This window comes from Equus asinus, chromosome 19 (assembly GCF_041296235.1).
Source record: "Equus asinus isolate D_3611 breed Donkey chromosome 19, EquAss-T2T_v2, whole genome shotgun sequence".
Taxonomy (NCBI): domain Eukaryota; kingdom Metazoa; phylum Chordata; class Mammalia; order Perissodactyla; family Equidae; genus Equus; species Equus asinus.
This window is the reverse complement of record NC_091808.1, coordinates 1,358,613-1,373,461: the sequence shown is the minus strand read 5'-3', so window position 1 is coordinate 1,373,461 and position 14,849 is coordinate 1,358,613. Positions and strand designations below refer to the sequence as shown.

Here is a 14,849-nt window from a genome sequence, read left to right as displayed (position 1 = left end):
TCGGGATCAGACTGACGTCAGGCTGACAGAGAGAAACGAGCATTCAGAAATCCAGTGTAGACACAAGACACTGCAGAGCAAGGGAGCATAATGGTCAGGACAAGGTGGCTAAAGAAGGGACGAACCCAGCACACTTGGCTGAGGAATGGGCTCACGATGGCCAGAGGGCAGGGGAAGCCACACCAACACCCTGGAGTCCAGCTGAGGAAAATGCAATCACCACTGTAACAAGTGGTCCCGACGTGAGACTCCTGGAGCAGGCGTTAAGAGACGGAAGCAGGATGCCTGGGGCAGATGGATGACACAGACCCTGGGGCTTGTTCCCTACCCCAACAGGGACAAAGCACTGCCCCGCCCTGGGCTTTCCTGGCATTCGGCACATGTTTATGCTAAGGTACAAGCACTCACACAGTACTTGATGCTTCTGGACTGGACTGTCAAAGGCACCAAGGCAACTCTCACATGCAGCCAGGGTGGAGAATCACTGCCGTGTGGTTATCTGCATTTGACTCGTAGAATCAAGAACGCAGGAGTGCTTGTCGCTTAGCCCAGGGCAGTGCAGTACTTTAGTCTGGGGGTAGGGAACAAGGCCCATTCCCCAGTGCCCCTCCCACCCCCACCCCTACCCCCAGGAGTTTCCAGGTAACCACACAGCACTGATTCTCAACCTTGGCTGCAATTAGAATCATCTGGGTGCCTTTAAGAATCCAGAAAGTCCATCACAGTCCCTAGAGTTGGTACTCAGGCATCACGGACTCTGGGGTTTGGCCAAGGTTGAGAAGCCCGCAGCAGAGCACCGTGCCTCCCTAGCACAGCATGTGGCCCCAGGGATCTGGGGAGGACAAGGCAACTTGGCCCCAGCAGGTCAGATGCCCCTTAACCCAACAGGAGACTGGAGATCCCCAATCTCCAGGATTGCACATGCAAACAGTGCTACTCAGCAGAGGTGGCCAACAGACACAGGCCCACTCATGCAGCAGGCCCTAGCCACAGGGCTTACCATGCGAGAGGCGAGCTCCAGCAGCTCCCGCTTCGCCTGTTGCACCCCCTGTGGGTCCCCCTCGATGCGAATCAGGTTGCTCTTCTCGCTGTCAGGAGGGATGCGCACAGACACCTTGTACTGGTCTTTGATTCTGTTTACTTAAGAATACAAAAAGAAATGTATTTTCAACTCTAAAGCTACCACATTCCACCAATGACTAACAACTGGCAGGGCAGGGCAAAAGCCCCAAATAACCTAATCAGCATCTTATAAGCAAAAAGGATGATCAGGCCTCCAAAGCAAGACTTTCCATTTTCTAAAACGAGGTGGGTACGATCCTCACCAGCATCTACCACACGCTAGCACCGCCCCGAGGGCTTCAAACGACCAGCGGCTGGGACGACTCAGAGTCTGAGATTTAGCTGGTTTGGGGTGTGGCTGGGGCTTTTGAATATTAAAAGATCCCAGATGTTTCTAACGTGGAGACAAGTTAGGGAACTACTGTTCTTAAGTCAAAAAATAAACAAATAAATAAAAATAAAAACCTATTGAAAATCAGAAGCCCTCATGCTAACTGAAGATAAAAGTGCCCCCTTGACCACTCAGAGCCCCACCGAGGCCATGTAGCTGCCTGAAGAGACTCCCTCGCGGGCTCAGACCCAAAGCAAGCACTTCAGTGCCTTCCCAAAATGAGCAGAGCTGCCACCCTCTTCCTGTCACCTGCTCTGCAAGGGCCCAGTGCCTGCAGTCAGGATTGAGGCCCCCCATACCCTGCAGAAGCCTCATGCCACAAAACGAGGCCGGCACTTTGCCCGCTGTGGAGCAAAGGGGAGCCAAGCTCCTTAGAGGGTCACCCAGGAGGGTACTCAGCACCCACAGAGGGGCCATGCGCCAATGCTCTTGGGAACTGACATGAGGAGGTGCTCTTCCAGGATGGAACCATGTAGGACAAAAGCCAAGGACACAGAAGCCAGGCAGCAGATTTTAGAATATGAAAGAAAACAAGGGTTAGGAACTGAACCAGAAAAAACCAGAACAGATACAATTCTTTGAACCATGCTAAGTGGTTGCACACTCCTTAGGGAGCAGAAACCAGAAACCAATGTCAGAACTGCACTTCCTTACGGTTTCAGAAAACACTACAGTTAACCAAAACAAAAACAAAGGAATAAAAAAAACAAAAGTAAGTTTATGGTGTGTGCATGGTTTAAGCAGTGTGTGCAAGTGAGCACTGACTGGAGTCGCTCTGTGCGTGTAGTTTCTCACCCCTGTGGTTTAAAATGGCCCCAGAACACAAGATTCACAGCAAATAAAGCAGAGGGAACAAGCTTGTGTTTACTTTGAACAAAAAATGGTCTACACAGGGCAAAAACCAAAGAGGGCACACTCACAGAGGCAACATAGCTACACAGGTGGGGGTCCCTGTAATCTCAGGAAGGACCCAGGAACGAGGTATGTGTGACCCTCTCCCCGTCCACTGAAGGTAACGCACAGGGGACGAGCTGTTTTCGGAAGGGGTAAGCGCTGGGATGTGTGAGATGGCGTTGAGGTTACACTAAGCAAAGGAGCAAATTTTAAAGAAACATCCGCAGATTCGAGCTGAGCATTTACTTAACGTGTTTCCAATGTCATCCCACACACTAGTACAACCAACCTGGCACAGGCATCCAACTTGAACCTGTGGTGACACGTTACTGCTTGCCCAACAGAAGCCCTCCCTGTGCTGTTTGACTTGGGTATGAGTCTAAAAATCTCTTACTCCTCGGTGAGCTCCAGATTAGAGGCGTGTTCAGTACTGAATTTGTGACAACTACAAAAACTGGTGGACTTCACCCCAGCATGCCTGGCTGAAATTCGAAGGACAGAATCCCAGAACGTGCCTTCACCTCAGCCCCTGTGGGTTACCCACGGAACCTGAGCAGGTTGATCATGTTAACCTCCAGGCCAACAGCTCCAGTCCAACCAAGGGACCAAGGAGAAGACGAGGACACCCAGTCAGAAAGCTCACGACTTATTTCCCCAACCACCACGTGCAGCACCTGGCTCGCCCCCACACTGTCAGCTTCACTCACTGTTGGCTCCGCTCTTCCCAATAAGGTGTCTGTGGAACTTGTGGTCGATGTTGATCTCCACGTAGTCCATCCGGTTAATCTGCAGGAGAAGCACAGAGCAGATCCACAGAGACAAACACCTGAGTCCGAGATGTTCCCAGATCTTCAGACAAGCAGCAAGAATCAAAGTCCAGATGGCAGCAGCTGGGGCCTTTTCTTACCACTCAATTGTCAGGAGCTGCTGCAAGGTCATCCTCCTGCAAGACCCTTGAAAGACCCTTCTTCTAAACAAGGTTTCTTCTACCCACAACTCTCCTGGACTCTGGCCAGCTTCTAATTGTCTCAGAAGCCATTACTCATCGACTGGGCCACTCTTCCATGTCTCCATGCCCACCCACGTGAGGTCTGACTGACAGTAAGATCACAGCCCCGTCCCACCTCACCAGCACTCAGAACGCTCTCGGGGGCACCTTACCAAGTCTTTGACCATGGCTTCGATCTGCTCCTGGGCCACATTCACGTCCTCTGTGGGGCCTTCCAGGGTGATCCTATCTTCACCCTCTGTGAACTCAATGTGAACCTACCACATCAAAATAAGGACCAGGACAGCGGTCAAGATGGCATGGCAGCAGTCACCTTCAAGAACCTGGGGGTGCTTTTCTGGGGCAACAGCTGACCCTAAACTGCTTCATATAAATATATGTCCACATACAGCACAAAAAGTTAAAAAGGAGGGATGAGGATGACCACTATGCTGGTACCAAATACTGTGGTCTAATAATCTTTTCTTTGCCAAAAATGGGAACTGCCAACTCCTTCACACTGTGCTTGACACCAAAACCACTAACTTAAAGCACATCAAGACCTACTGTTCATGTTTTCTTCTACGATTTTCACTTTCACAATGCCTATTCCTCTGTCTTGCATAAAGAACAGGAGGAAATGCTAACCCAGGTATAGCCAATGGAAGGTGGTCCACAGACAAGGCCATGTCCCCTAGCCCCCACCACTGGTTTACAACACACCAAGCAGGGAGGTAATGCGTGAGAAGGGCAACAAGGGAGACAGGCCCCACAAAGCAATCAAATCTGTGTGAGCCACGACTTGGAACCTAGAACAAGTAAAATGACTAAAAAGTAAACTCGCAATTAAAGGTAGAGAAGGACAATCTCTGTATGACCCCACTCATATGAGGAATTTAAAAATGCAGACAAAGAGAACAGATTGGTGGCTATCAGGGGAAAGATGGGGTGGTGGGTGGGCACAAAGGGTGAAGTGGTGCACCTACAACACGACTGACAAACAATAATGTACAACTGAAATTTCACAAGATTGTAACCTATCATTAACTCAAAAAAATTGAAAAAAAAAAAAGTAAACTGGCAATTAAGTCTTGACAGAAGTAAAATACGATCGTTGAGTTCGCTGGTATTTCCACCCTGTTCAGGTTTCCTGGGAGCTACTATCTCCTTTGGAAAGCCAAAAAGACTTCAGCCCATTAACTCCACATTTCACACAAGCTGTATGCAGTTTTGATCTTCAAAATTTACAGATGTTAACTATTGTAAAGCTATCACACTGTAACAACTAAATGAGATGTTTCTAGGATATTCATTAAACCTAGCAATACACAATCTCTTGGGTTAAACAGACCAAAAATATGACACAGGTATTTAAAGGACCTTACGCCACTCCTCTGCAGCTAACCACGGAAGCTGACTGTCACTCTTGACAGCTGACTTTTGAAAACCGTGCCAGTCTTCAAAGGCACCCACAGGATGAACAGTGACAACAAAACCAATGTGAGAGATGGGACAAGAGAAAACAAGACCAACTTGGCGGAAGAGATCAACGATGCTTCCATACCTTTGGCATCTGCTGAGTGATTTTGGCCAGATTCTGCCCTTTCTTGCCAATGATGAAACGGTGAAGCCAAGAAGGAGCAGAGACGGAGGAGACCGTAAAACTGTTGGCCTAGGAAAACCAGGAAACAAGGTCGTGGGTTTGCAGAGTCCAGGTGATGTGAACCCCAAAAGCAGGTTCCTCTCTAGGGTTCAGAGGGAGGTGAGCACTCCCCAACCTGACACAGTCCCTGTATCCAGTCCCAGGAAATGCTAGTCACGAGTCTGTCCCCATAAGGAGGAGTTGGAATCCACTCTGGGAGGCAGTTACCTTGGCATAGACTTCAGTCAACGCCTGTCCTAGCTTTTCAGGCTCGCCTCGCAGTATCACAGTCTCGGAGATGCTGTCCGAGGGGGGTATCTCCACAGAAACTCCAGTTCTTTCCAGGATCTCCTGCAAGGAATTGCCCTTGGGCCCGATGACATACTTGTGCTGGGATTTCTTCACCTCCACCGCGATGGTCGTGGTCTTCTTTTTCTAAGTGAGAGCACCGTAAGGGCGTCAGAGGGAAGGGAGCGGGATGGGTTGGCAGATGGGGATGGAACATTGCCACCACAGGCGGGGAGCAAGCCACAGGGCCTCAAACTACAGCCGTTGAGCCCCAACAAGTGAAGATGATGACCGGCCACTTCCCCAAAACTCCATTAAATCAAGGACTGAGTTTTCTCCTCAAAAGAATTATCCAAGAATTTAAGTCAAGCCCAGACTGATAACTGCAACTTGGAAGAACTGAAAACACAAGTCCTCTCCCCAAATTTCAGACGTCCAAGTCCACCAACTTGGGCTATGAACTTACTCAAAGACGTGATCAGCTCTGAGCAGTGTGTCCAGCACCACGGCAGCCCCAGTCCAGGGCGGGGGGAGCTTGGGCGGGGACAGTGGGGACAGCCATCCAGCACAGAGCTCTGCCCACTCTTTCACGGCCCAACAGCCACAGGAGGGGCCTGGGTGCCACTTTCTAACCATGGAAACTGCAGTTGTCCAGGTGTAAAAGGATAAGGGACAGGGCTGAGCCTGAGCCAAATCTCCAGATGACAATTCCTATTCTCTATTCCTGCCCATGTGGATTCTCCTCCTCCCAACTGCTACCTTTTCCTCGTAGATCTTCTTGATTCGAGCCACAGCCTGAGCCAACTGCTCCTTCTCCCCAGTGAAGACGATTTCTGTCCGGTTGACGCTGGGTGGGGGTATGTTGATGCGTGTCCCCGTCTCCTGCATTATCTCGCCAACGAGCCGATTATAAGGCCCAGCGATGAAGGGGTGGAAAGCCTTCTCCACTTCTAGCCTTTCTACAGCACGTTTGTCCTGGAAAGGAAAGGATGGAACCATGAGCGCACAGTCTTTGCAGAACCTGAGGACAGGGCGTCCCTGTCAGAGGTCGGGCTGAGGTCAACACACCCACACCAGGCCCGCAGGTGGCCTCACCTGCTCAGCAGAGATGAGCAAGACTTCATGGCGAGCTTTCTCAATGCCCTCTTTGGTGCCGGTGATCCTGATCTGATTGCTGGCGTCATCTGGGCGGGGGATCTGGATTTTGGTTGCAGTTTTTAACTCCAAGTCTTGCAGTTTCTCTCCATTTTTGCCAATAACGAAGCGATGGTGTTCTTTGGGAATGGCAACAGTTGCTGAGGCCTACAACAAAAGAACCAAAGAAAACAAAAATAGTGGTAGGTTCTGAAAAAGGATATCTTCCACAACATTCTCTTTAGCTGAAATGTCATTCTCATCTAGCCAACCCCAATCCACCCTCTAGACTGTCTCAGGTTAAACATCACGTTCTTGTGGAAGGTTGCCCTGAACCCCAGGCTGGGGGTAAGTTCAAGTGTGATATATTGCCATGGCCCCACATCACACCTTCAGCTGTCATAACTACTTAGGGGTAATTATTTGTTCAATGTCTTCTGATCCCAGTTATAAGCCATCAAGAGAACAGGAATGTTCAAGAATGACACCTGTCTTTTCTTCCACTTCAGTGATTCCTAATATCAAGCTAGGACATGGTAGGAAAGCAGGTACATATTGACTAACCAGACTAATTTTTGTTTCGAGAGTACCAGGCTATTTTTTTTCAGATGTAAGGCCTCTATCTAGTAATAAATTCTTCTTCCTATCTCCTTTACAACCAGTTAAAGTAGACAACTCATCTGAGAAAAGAAAATAGAACCACCCTTCATCTGATGAGTCAAACTGCCAGAAATTAAGAACTTCCTGGGGCCACAGAGAAACCTGGGAGGAAGACAGAAGCTTTGAATCTTCCCAACTCTGTATAGAAAACAGTCATCAACTAAGAGGACTTCACAAAAGGGAAAGTGCTAAGGTTCCCAACACTGGTGCAGGAGAAAGTCACAGATCAGCTAGCTTCTCCTCTTCTCTAAAAGGGTACGTTATAGCAGACTATTCAATATTCACAATAGAAATGGAACATTGTATCACAGAGGCAATAAAAAAGGTCCTCACTTCCCAACTAGCACAGAAAGTAAGGCCAGTTTTGACATTATGACCAAAAGAGGTTTATTCCAAAAATGGTTATTAGGAAATCCACTTATATAATTCATCCTATTACTAAATCTAAGGAGAAAAATCAAAGATCACCTCCACAAAATTTAAATCCATTCATGATAAAAATCTGTAAGAGAACAATCAATGGATACACATTTTTAACATGACAAATTATACAACCTCAGCCTCAAAACTGTACTTAATGGGAAAGTGCTCAGTAAGGCTGCGCACTGCCCACACCACTACTTAACCTCCACTGGAGTGTTTCCCCATGACAGACGACATGAGAGCAAAGCAGACACAAAGGCTGCACAGGAAGAGGCACAGGACTGCACACTCAGGAACCCTGGGAAAACCACTACTTTATTAAATTCTTACTGTCTGTAACAGGAAGAGAAAAATTAGAATCCAGAAGTCGACAGTTTTAACTTATACCACATGACAACCAGTTAGAAGATATAATGGAAAAGACCACTCATTTCCAATAGACAAAAGAAAAAAAAGACAAAGTAGCCAGACACAAACCCAACAAAAGAGGTGGAATATGTAAACTAGAAATCAGAAAACACCCTTAACACATCTAACGCAATTTTGAACAAAAAGTTGATTACAAAGTTTGTACGGTACAACAAAAAAGAACAGAACAGACAAGAAAACCTTGAAAAAGAACAGTGCAAGAGGGATAGTAATAACTGTACTAGATATTAAAACAGAAAACCATTACCATTAAAATAGGAGAATACTACCACACAAAGAGACAGACCAACAGGTCAGACGTGAAAACTCAAGAATAGACAAAAGTTAATATGAAAATTAGGACTTGATAAAAACAGCCACTCAAATCACTGACAGAAAACTCTTAAAAATGGTGTTGATGACTTGATACCCATATGGAAAAGGATGAAACTGGATCTGTACCTCGCACTATTCATGATAAATTCCAAACAGATCAGGAACTGAAATATAAGAACACCCTTACAAGCACTAGAGAAAAATATGAATAAGATTCCTTACAACCCAGAAGAGAAAAAAATCTTCCCAACAATGATTCAAAATAACAAAAGATAAATGAATTTGACTACACAAAAATAAAACTTTCACTTCACATAGCAAAACACACCAAGGTCAAAAAACAAATGGCAAACTGGGAACCGTTATCTGTAATGCGTATTACAGATGAAGGGTTTTTCAGAGCCCTAATACACTGAGGAAGATGAACAATTTTAACATGATAGAAAAGGGAAAAAGAACAGATAGTGCGCAGAGAAATCCAAATGGCCCTTAGACACTGAAAAGATGCTCAATCTTGCTCATCAGAAAAATGCCAATTAAAAGTATACTCAGCTACCTTTCAGACTGATAAGACCCAAGCACTCGATGGGCCTGGTGAGGTGGTGAGGAGGCTGATGGGAGTGCACATGGCCAGTGCCCAGGGGAAGGAATTTGGCTGTTACGGCAAAACTACATATGCAGTTACCTTTTGACCCAGCTACCTCACTTTCAGGAAATCTATCCCAAGATACCCTGGGTAAAACAGGAAACGGTATATACACAAGGTTTTTATGTGACATAATTTGTAACAGTAAAAGTCTGGAAGCCACCCAAATGCCCATCAACAGGAATGCTTGAATAAATCACAGCACACCTACAGAGCATCATGTTGCTGCAGAAAGGAAGGAGGAATGCCACATATGGAAGCACAAACAAGGCGCAGAACAGAGTCTATGGCAAGCTATCTTTCGCTTCTATTCTCAACTCCAAACAATGGGAGGATACACCAAAGACTACGAATCACCACCCAGCACGGGAGGGAGAGACAGGGGGAAGAAGCCATCTCTGAACGCACCTTATTATACAGTTCTGACTTTGTAATCATGGAAAGTTTAAGCAATTTTTAAAAACTGAAAAATAACAATCAAATGAACCTAGCTATAAAGAGGACAGCATAACCTAAACAAAGAGAAGAATTACTTCAAGTGATTTTATAACCCCACGGTCTTTCATCTTAATTAGAAGTATCAGTTTGAACTCACGCAACTTCCTACTAAATATGTCCAGAGTTCTTGGACAAACAGCTGATTTCAGGTCTGTAGAAGGAAATGGTTGAGGTTAGTCCACACGTCTTTCTGCGTTAGAAATTAGGAAGTGATCGAAGACGAATGGTCATGTCAGAATGCTACAGGGAGACAAGCTGAAGCGGTTCCCACTGGCCAATGAGGAGGCAATTTCAGCATAAAAGAATGAGTAATAAACACATCAAAAGTTCATAATGACACCAAAAAAGATTCATGGATCACCACTGAAGATGCCAATGTGCCAATTTAGTCTAAAAACTAAGGGGAAAAGGATCAATTATTTATCCTGCACTTCCCAGTTGAACTGTTGACGGAGGACAGTTCTTCACAAGGATACCAATTAATGCAGGAGGAGAGAGATTACAAAGCCATCCTCCGCAACCCTCACTGAATTTAGGCAGTGATCAGCAATGGATGATGATGACAGAACTCTTAAGCAAAAGACTGACTGGGAACTTTCTAATGGATGGACTTGGCTGAAGACGCCTGAGTTTACTGATCATTCTTGGAGTCAACAGCAAGCACACAGCACCACCCACACAAGTTTTCTTGCCAAACAAACAAGGTGAACACGAAAGTGACCAAGCCCCTAAATCCGACCACCAGGTTACAGGAATAGTGACGGACAGTGGAACAATCAAACATCTGCTTGCCCCAAACCAACAGCATTAAGAAAAGAAGAGGAGGGCCCTACTGAGGAATGAAACAGGACTTGAGGCTTGAGAAGCACACACAGCAGGCAGCCTCGTTAGAATACTGATTTGAACCAATCAACTTGGAAAGACATCTCTGAGATAATGAAGGGAGTCCATCTATAGACTGGGTTGAATATGGCTATATTAAGAAATTACTATTAGTTTTAATGAGTGAGTTAACAGCATAGTGGTTATATAAAAAAACAAAAAAGAAGAGTGTCACACTGAATTATTTACAAGTGAATATTGTGTCTGGGATTTGCTTTAAACTAATGGGGGTGAGGGGCAGGGGGTGTGCAGTGGGGCAGGGATGAATGCCTTCAAAGTGTCTCCTCCCCACCCAGTGCTAGATCACAAAATATTCAAATATTCAACAACTAGTACATAACAGCACCAGCCAAAATGGGAAGCAATTTACACACATTTTGAACTTCCTACATTTAATGCTTTAATTCTCTCAAGCTAAACGAGTTAGGGACTGCCTCAAGGCCCCATGTGGCTGAGGGAGTGAGAGCTGGAATGGCAAAGGACAGTGCTCCTCCTCCCTAAGCCCTGGCTCCTGCCTCGGGGCCCCGCTTGTATCAGAGTCCCATCTTCTAACCACGTTCTAAGGCCAGCTCCCCCAAGAGTTCACAGAGACTCAGTGGTAGGTAGGAAGGACCCCGATTTCCAACGAAGCCCATCTAAAGCTCTATCTGTCCTATGACTATTAATAAGATTCTCTACATTTATCTTGGTCTTTAAGTGATGCCACATAGGGAGAAAAGCATCATAGCCTTATTTATTATTTATGGTTCTCAAGTAAATTCCAAGTACTGGTATCAGACTGCTAAGGACTATGGGATTGGTTTAAAACAAAATATGAACTGTAATCTCCCAAGTTTGGGGTCTGCAAATGTGTATTTAACAACAAATGTGCTCACTGATTCTCAAGCTTGCACTTGAAAATGCTGATCTATACCCATGTCCTTACTACACCATCTAGTAAGTTCAGTTTCTTTTAAATGTCTCCAACTGTGGGATAAACCTTTAACTTTTAGTTCATTCATGCAAACAGCAAAAATAGTAGGTGTCCCACCCAGTTCTATTACTGACTTAGTGGTTTTCCACTAAAAAGGCCAGGAGGCTCCAAATGTTGCTGCCTACCAGTGAACTATGGACCTGCCCCTCTGGTGGGAAGAGTCTGATGAAGGTCGAGCCATGTCTGTAGGAGCCAGTGGTACAGCGCTCGAGTGTACCACTCAGGAGGACCAGGCCTGGGGAACACCCACCTGAGTCTGCAGTCTAGCAACAATGTCCTTCCGGGCTTTCATGACAGCGTCCAGCTTCCCCGAGACCATGATGGAGAGGCCCTGGTCTTTGGCGAGAGACAGCTCCAGGTGAGCACCAGTTCTCTGCATGATCTCAAGGCAGATTTTTGCTTGTTCACCTTCTCCAAACTGGTTCATGTCTTTGTATTTTCTCTCCTCCAGGGGTACATGGAATACCTGCTCAGAAAAGGTCAAGAAGGGAAGATTAACAGATCAAGAAGAGAAGGAAGGATGTTTAAGTGTCTAGGCACTGAAGACATAGAGCGGAGTAAAGAACACGAGTTTGTTCATTTACTAAGTATCACCACCCCACTATTGCAATAAGGCACCAAGACAGCAGTTAAGAAATAAGCAGATAGGGCTGGCCCCGTGGCCTAATGGTTAAGATAAGCACACTCCACTTTGGCAGCCCGGGTTAGTGGGTTCAAATCCTGAGCGCAGACCTACACCACGCATCAGCCATGCTGTGGCAGCCAGCCACATAAAATGTGAAGCAAGACTGGCACAGATGTTAGCTCAGGGTTAATCTTCCTCGAGCAAAAAAAGAGGAAGGTTGGCAACAGATGTTAGGTCACGGTTAATCTTCCTCAGCAAAAAGAAAAGAAATAAGCAGAAAGAGCCTGAGGTCAGGAGGCTGACATCCTAGTGAAGAAGAGAACTATATCCCTATACAAATGAACAGCAAGGAAGCATCAGATAACAGTAAGTGCTGTGAAGGAAGTAAACAGGGTGGTGAGAAGCTGGGCAGAGGTGGGTGGAAGGGAGTTATTGAGCATGGCCAGGAAGGAGCTTTTTGAAGAGCCAAAGATGTAGCTGCGTATGCTGGGAGGTGAGGAAGAGTGAGGCGAAAGCATTAACAAAGAAGCAGATGGGGGAGCAGTCTGCGCATGGGGGCATGCAGTCCAAGAGGTAGAAAAGAAAGGGCCAGATCCTCCAGCCCACCCTGCAGGAAGATGAGAAGCAATGAAGGGTTTTAAGCAGCATACATTCTGACTGATGACTCAGGGTCACTCCAGCTGCTCTGCGGAGAAAGGACTGAGCAGAGGCATGGGTGGAAGCAAGAGGAATCAAAATGACTCCTGGTTTGGGGCCTGAACCACTAAGCAGACATGGTACATTTCACAAGATCAGGAAGACTAGGGAGAAACCCATTCTGTCTCAGACATCCACTAGAAAGATGGAAAGATCTGGGATGCAGTCAGTTATGAGTCTCAGGTTCAGCGAAGGGGACTTCTCAGCACATGGGCGGTAATCAACAACCACGACCTGACATGAATTCGCAAAGAGACAAGTGCTGAGCCCGCCAACATCCCAAATTCAGGAAGCAGAGAGATGACAAAGAAAGCCAAGAAAATGGCATGACAGAAGCCAAATAGAGAAGACGGCTTCAAGACAGTGGGACAAAGATAGATAAGATGGTCAAGTTCTTGCTGGAGCTGGTGATGTGGAAGGCAGTGGCAGTTTCAGTAGCTGGGAGCAGAGGCTGGACTGCAGTGGACTGAAAAACAAAGGGGGCCCACTCCTCAGGGCGCCGGGGATCCATGTGGAGCATTTCAGCAGCTGTGCTCTTGGGGAGCTCCCTGGTGGTGGGCAGACTTAATCCCAAGGTCTCTCCCTTTACATCCCCAAAGCACTCTCATTTGTGCATGTTCAAAAGCCCTTCCACCAGATGCTACTGCTTCCTACTTGGAGGGACAGGTGAAGAAACAATGGAGTTCCTACCTGAGTGATGACAGAAGCCTTGATGGGCCGGATCTTGTTACTCCAGGCGCCGGCAGGTTCCTGGGCATTTTCCAAACAAGCTGCTTTCTCAGGGAGTGGAGGGAAGGCATCCTTGTAGGTTGGAGGGTCACTCTCCTCTTCTGAATTTAAAGTGGCAACTGGACCAGCCAACGCAGATTAAGAGGAAGCACACTGCTTTTAATATTAAATGAAAAAAACACTCGGAGGTTTTAAAGTTAAAAAAAAAAAAAAAAGACACCAGTGGCTCAAGTGACAACTCCCCCTATCTCTTCAGCGATGGGAAAGGGCCCCAGGAGGTCACGAGGCTCAGTGCCCTCAGGTTCAGTGTGTGAACTGGAGGGGCCAGAGTCTGAACCTGATGGCAACCCCCCTGCCCTTCTGCACAGCCTCCCCGTGAACAGTCAGCTCAGAAACGGCGTGCCCTGCTCCTCCCCTAATGGGATAAGCCCCTTGAAGGCAAGCTTTGACATAGAGATTTTTGAGCCCTCAAGAGTCTGCTAATCCTGTATTAGAAAAAAAGAAAAAAAAAATCACAACTACAACAATGTCTGGCACACAGCTGGCCCTTAAATTTGAAAAAAACAAAAAAGTAAGGTTGCTGCCCAGTACTGCCTGTGAGAACTGCCTTTGAGGCAAACTCCAGCTGATCTTCCCCTGTAAGGCAGAATGTTGAAAATAACTCTTCTGGGAACGCCATATCTGATCTTCCCCACCCTCTGCAAGGGAGCAGCAAGCCTTGTGGAAACCAGGTCCCCTCATCGCTAACGACTTCTGTCCTCCAAAGGGCCCTGATGATTCATGTTTTTGTCCCATGAACCACAGCTCCATAAAAGCAAGAGAATGATTGTTTTGGATCAGCCCAAAAGCCCAGGGCTGAGCATAGTGTGTGGCAATGACAGGGTCCAATAAACCCACTGAGCAGATGTGCACAGAGCAGGGGTGACTTTTGGAATCAGAGAGGCCTGCGCCCAACTCCCGGTTCAGCACTTGCAGGCATGTGGCTGTGCCATTCAGATGCCAATAAAGACAGTACTGACAAGCAGCTGGATTCTGTCAGCGCCTTGCCTCCCTCATCGAGAAATGGGAACAATGCAGACCCACAGGGCTGCTGGATCAGGTGGAGACGGAGCCCTGCAGGCTCTCAGAGTCCAGGGAGCAGCAGCGTCCAGGTCTCTACAGCCCCAGAAACGAGGCTAGTGTGACTGAGGAAGTGAATTTTTAATTTGAATTAAACTTAAGAACTGATACTCAATTCAGTTATTAGAAAACAAGAATATCTGGAACAACCTGGGGTAGAACAATTAACTCTTTCACTTAAACTTTTCTTTTAGATGAAACTTTAGCATTCAAATCAAGTTGTCCTGTAGTTGTAAATACATGACAGATTTTGAAGATGAAGAAAAAGAAGATAAAATACTAGTTTTTATTTTCACATTAAAGAGATGTTGAAATGACATTTTAAAGATATATTCTACTTCTACTGGTTGGCACCCTCTCAATCTTGGCCAGCTGCCCTGGACAGCTCAGAAGCCAGGGTCCGGCCCTCACCCTCAAGGTGGGCTCCTGACAGTGCTCTGGGATGCTTCACAGCC

General features: G+C 46.6%; 1 protein-coding gene across 4 annotated transcripts in view; it reads right to left on the bottom strand.

Annotated features, from left to right (window-relative positions):
- Positions 1–14,849, bottom strand: part of HDLBP (high density lipoprotein binding protein) — a 75,603-nt gene that overhangs the window by 20,128 nt on the left and 40,626 nt on the right. For all 4 annotated transcript variants that reach the window (XM_014842895.3, XM_070489200.1, XM_044751283.2 and 1 more), the window contains 9 exons: positions 13,237–13,394; positions 11,476–11,691; positions 6,361–6,567; positions 6,025–6,240; positions 5,206–5,412; positions 4,900–5,007; positions 3,509–3,613; positions 3,055–3,133; positions 1,001–1,140 (listed from right to left, as the gene is read on the bottom strand). In XM_014842895.3, the coding sequence (XP_014698381.1) occupies positions 1,001–1,140; positions 3,055–3,133; positions 3,509–3,613; positions 4,900–5,007; positions 5,206–5,412; positions 6,025–6,240; positions 6,361–6,567; positions 11,476–11,691; positions 13,237–13,394 (1,436 nt within the window). The remainder of the gene's footprint in view (positions 1–1,000; positions 1,141–3,054; positions 3,134–3,508; positions 3,614–4,899; positions 5,008–5,205; positions 5,413–6,024; positions 6,241–6,360; positions 6,568–11,475; positions 11,692–13,236; positions 13,395–14,849) is intronic.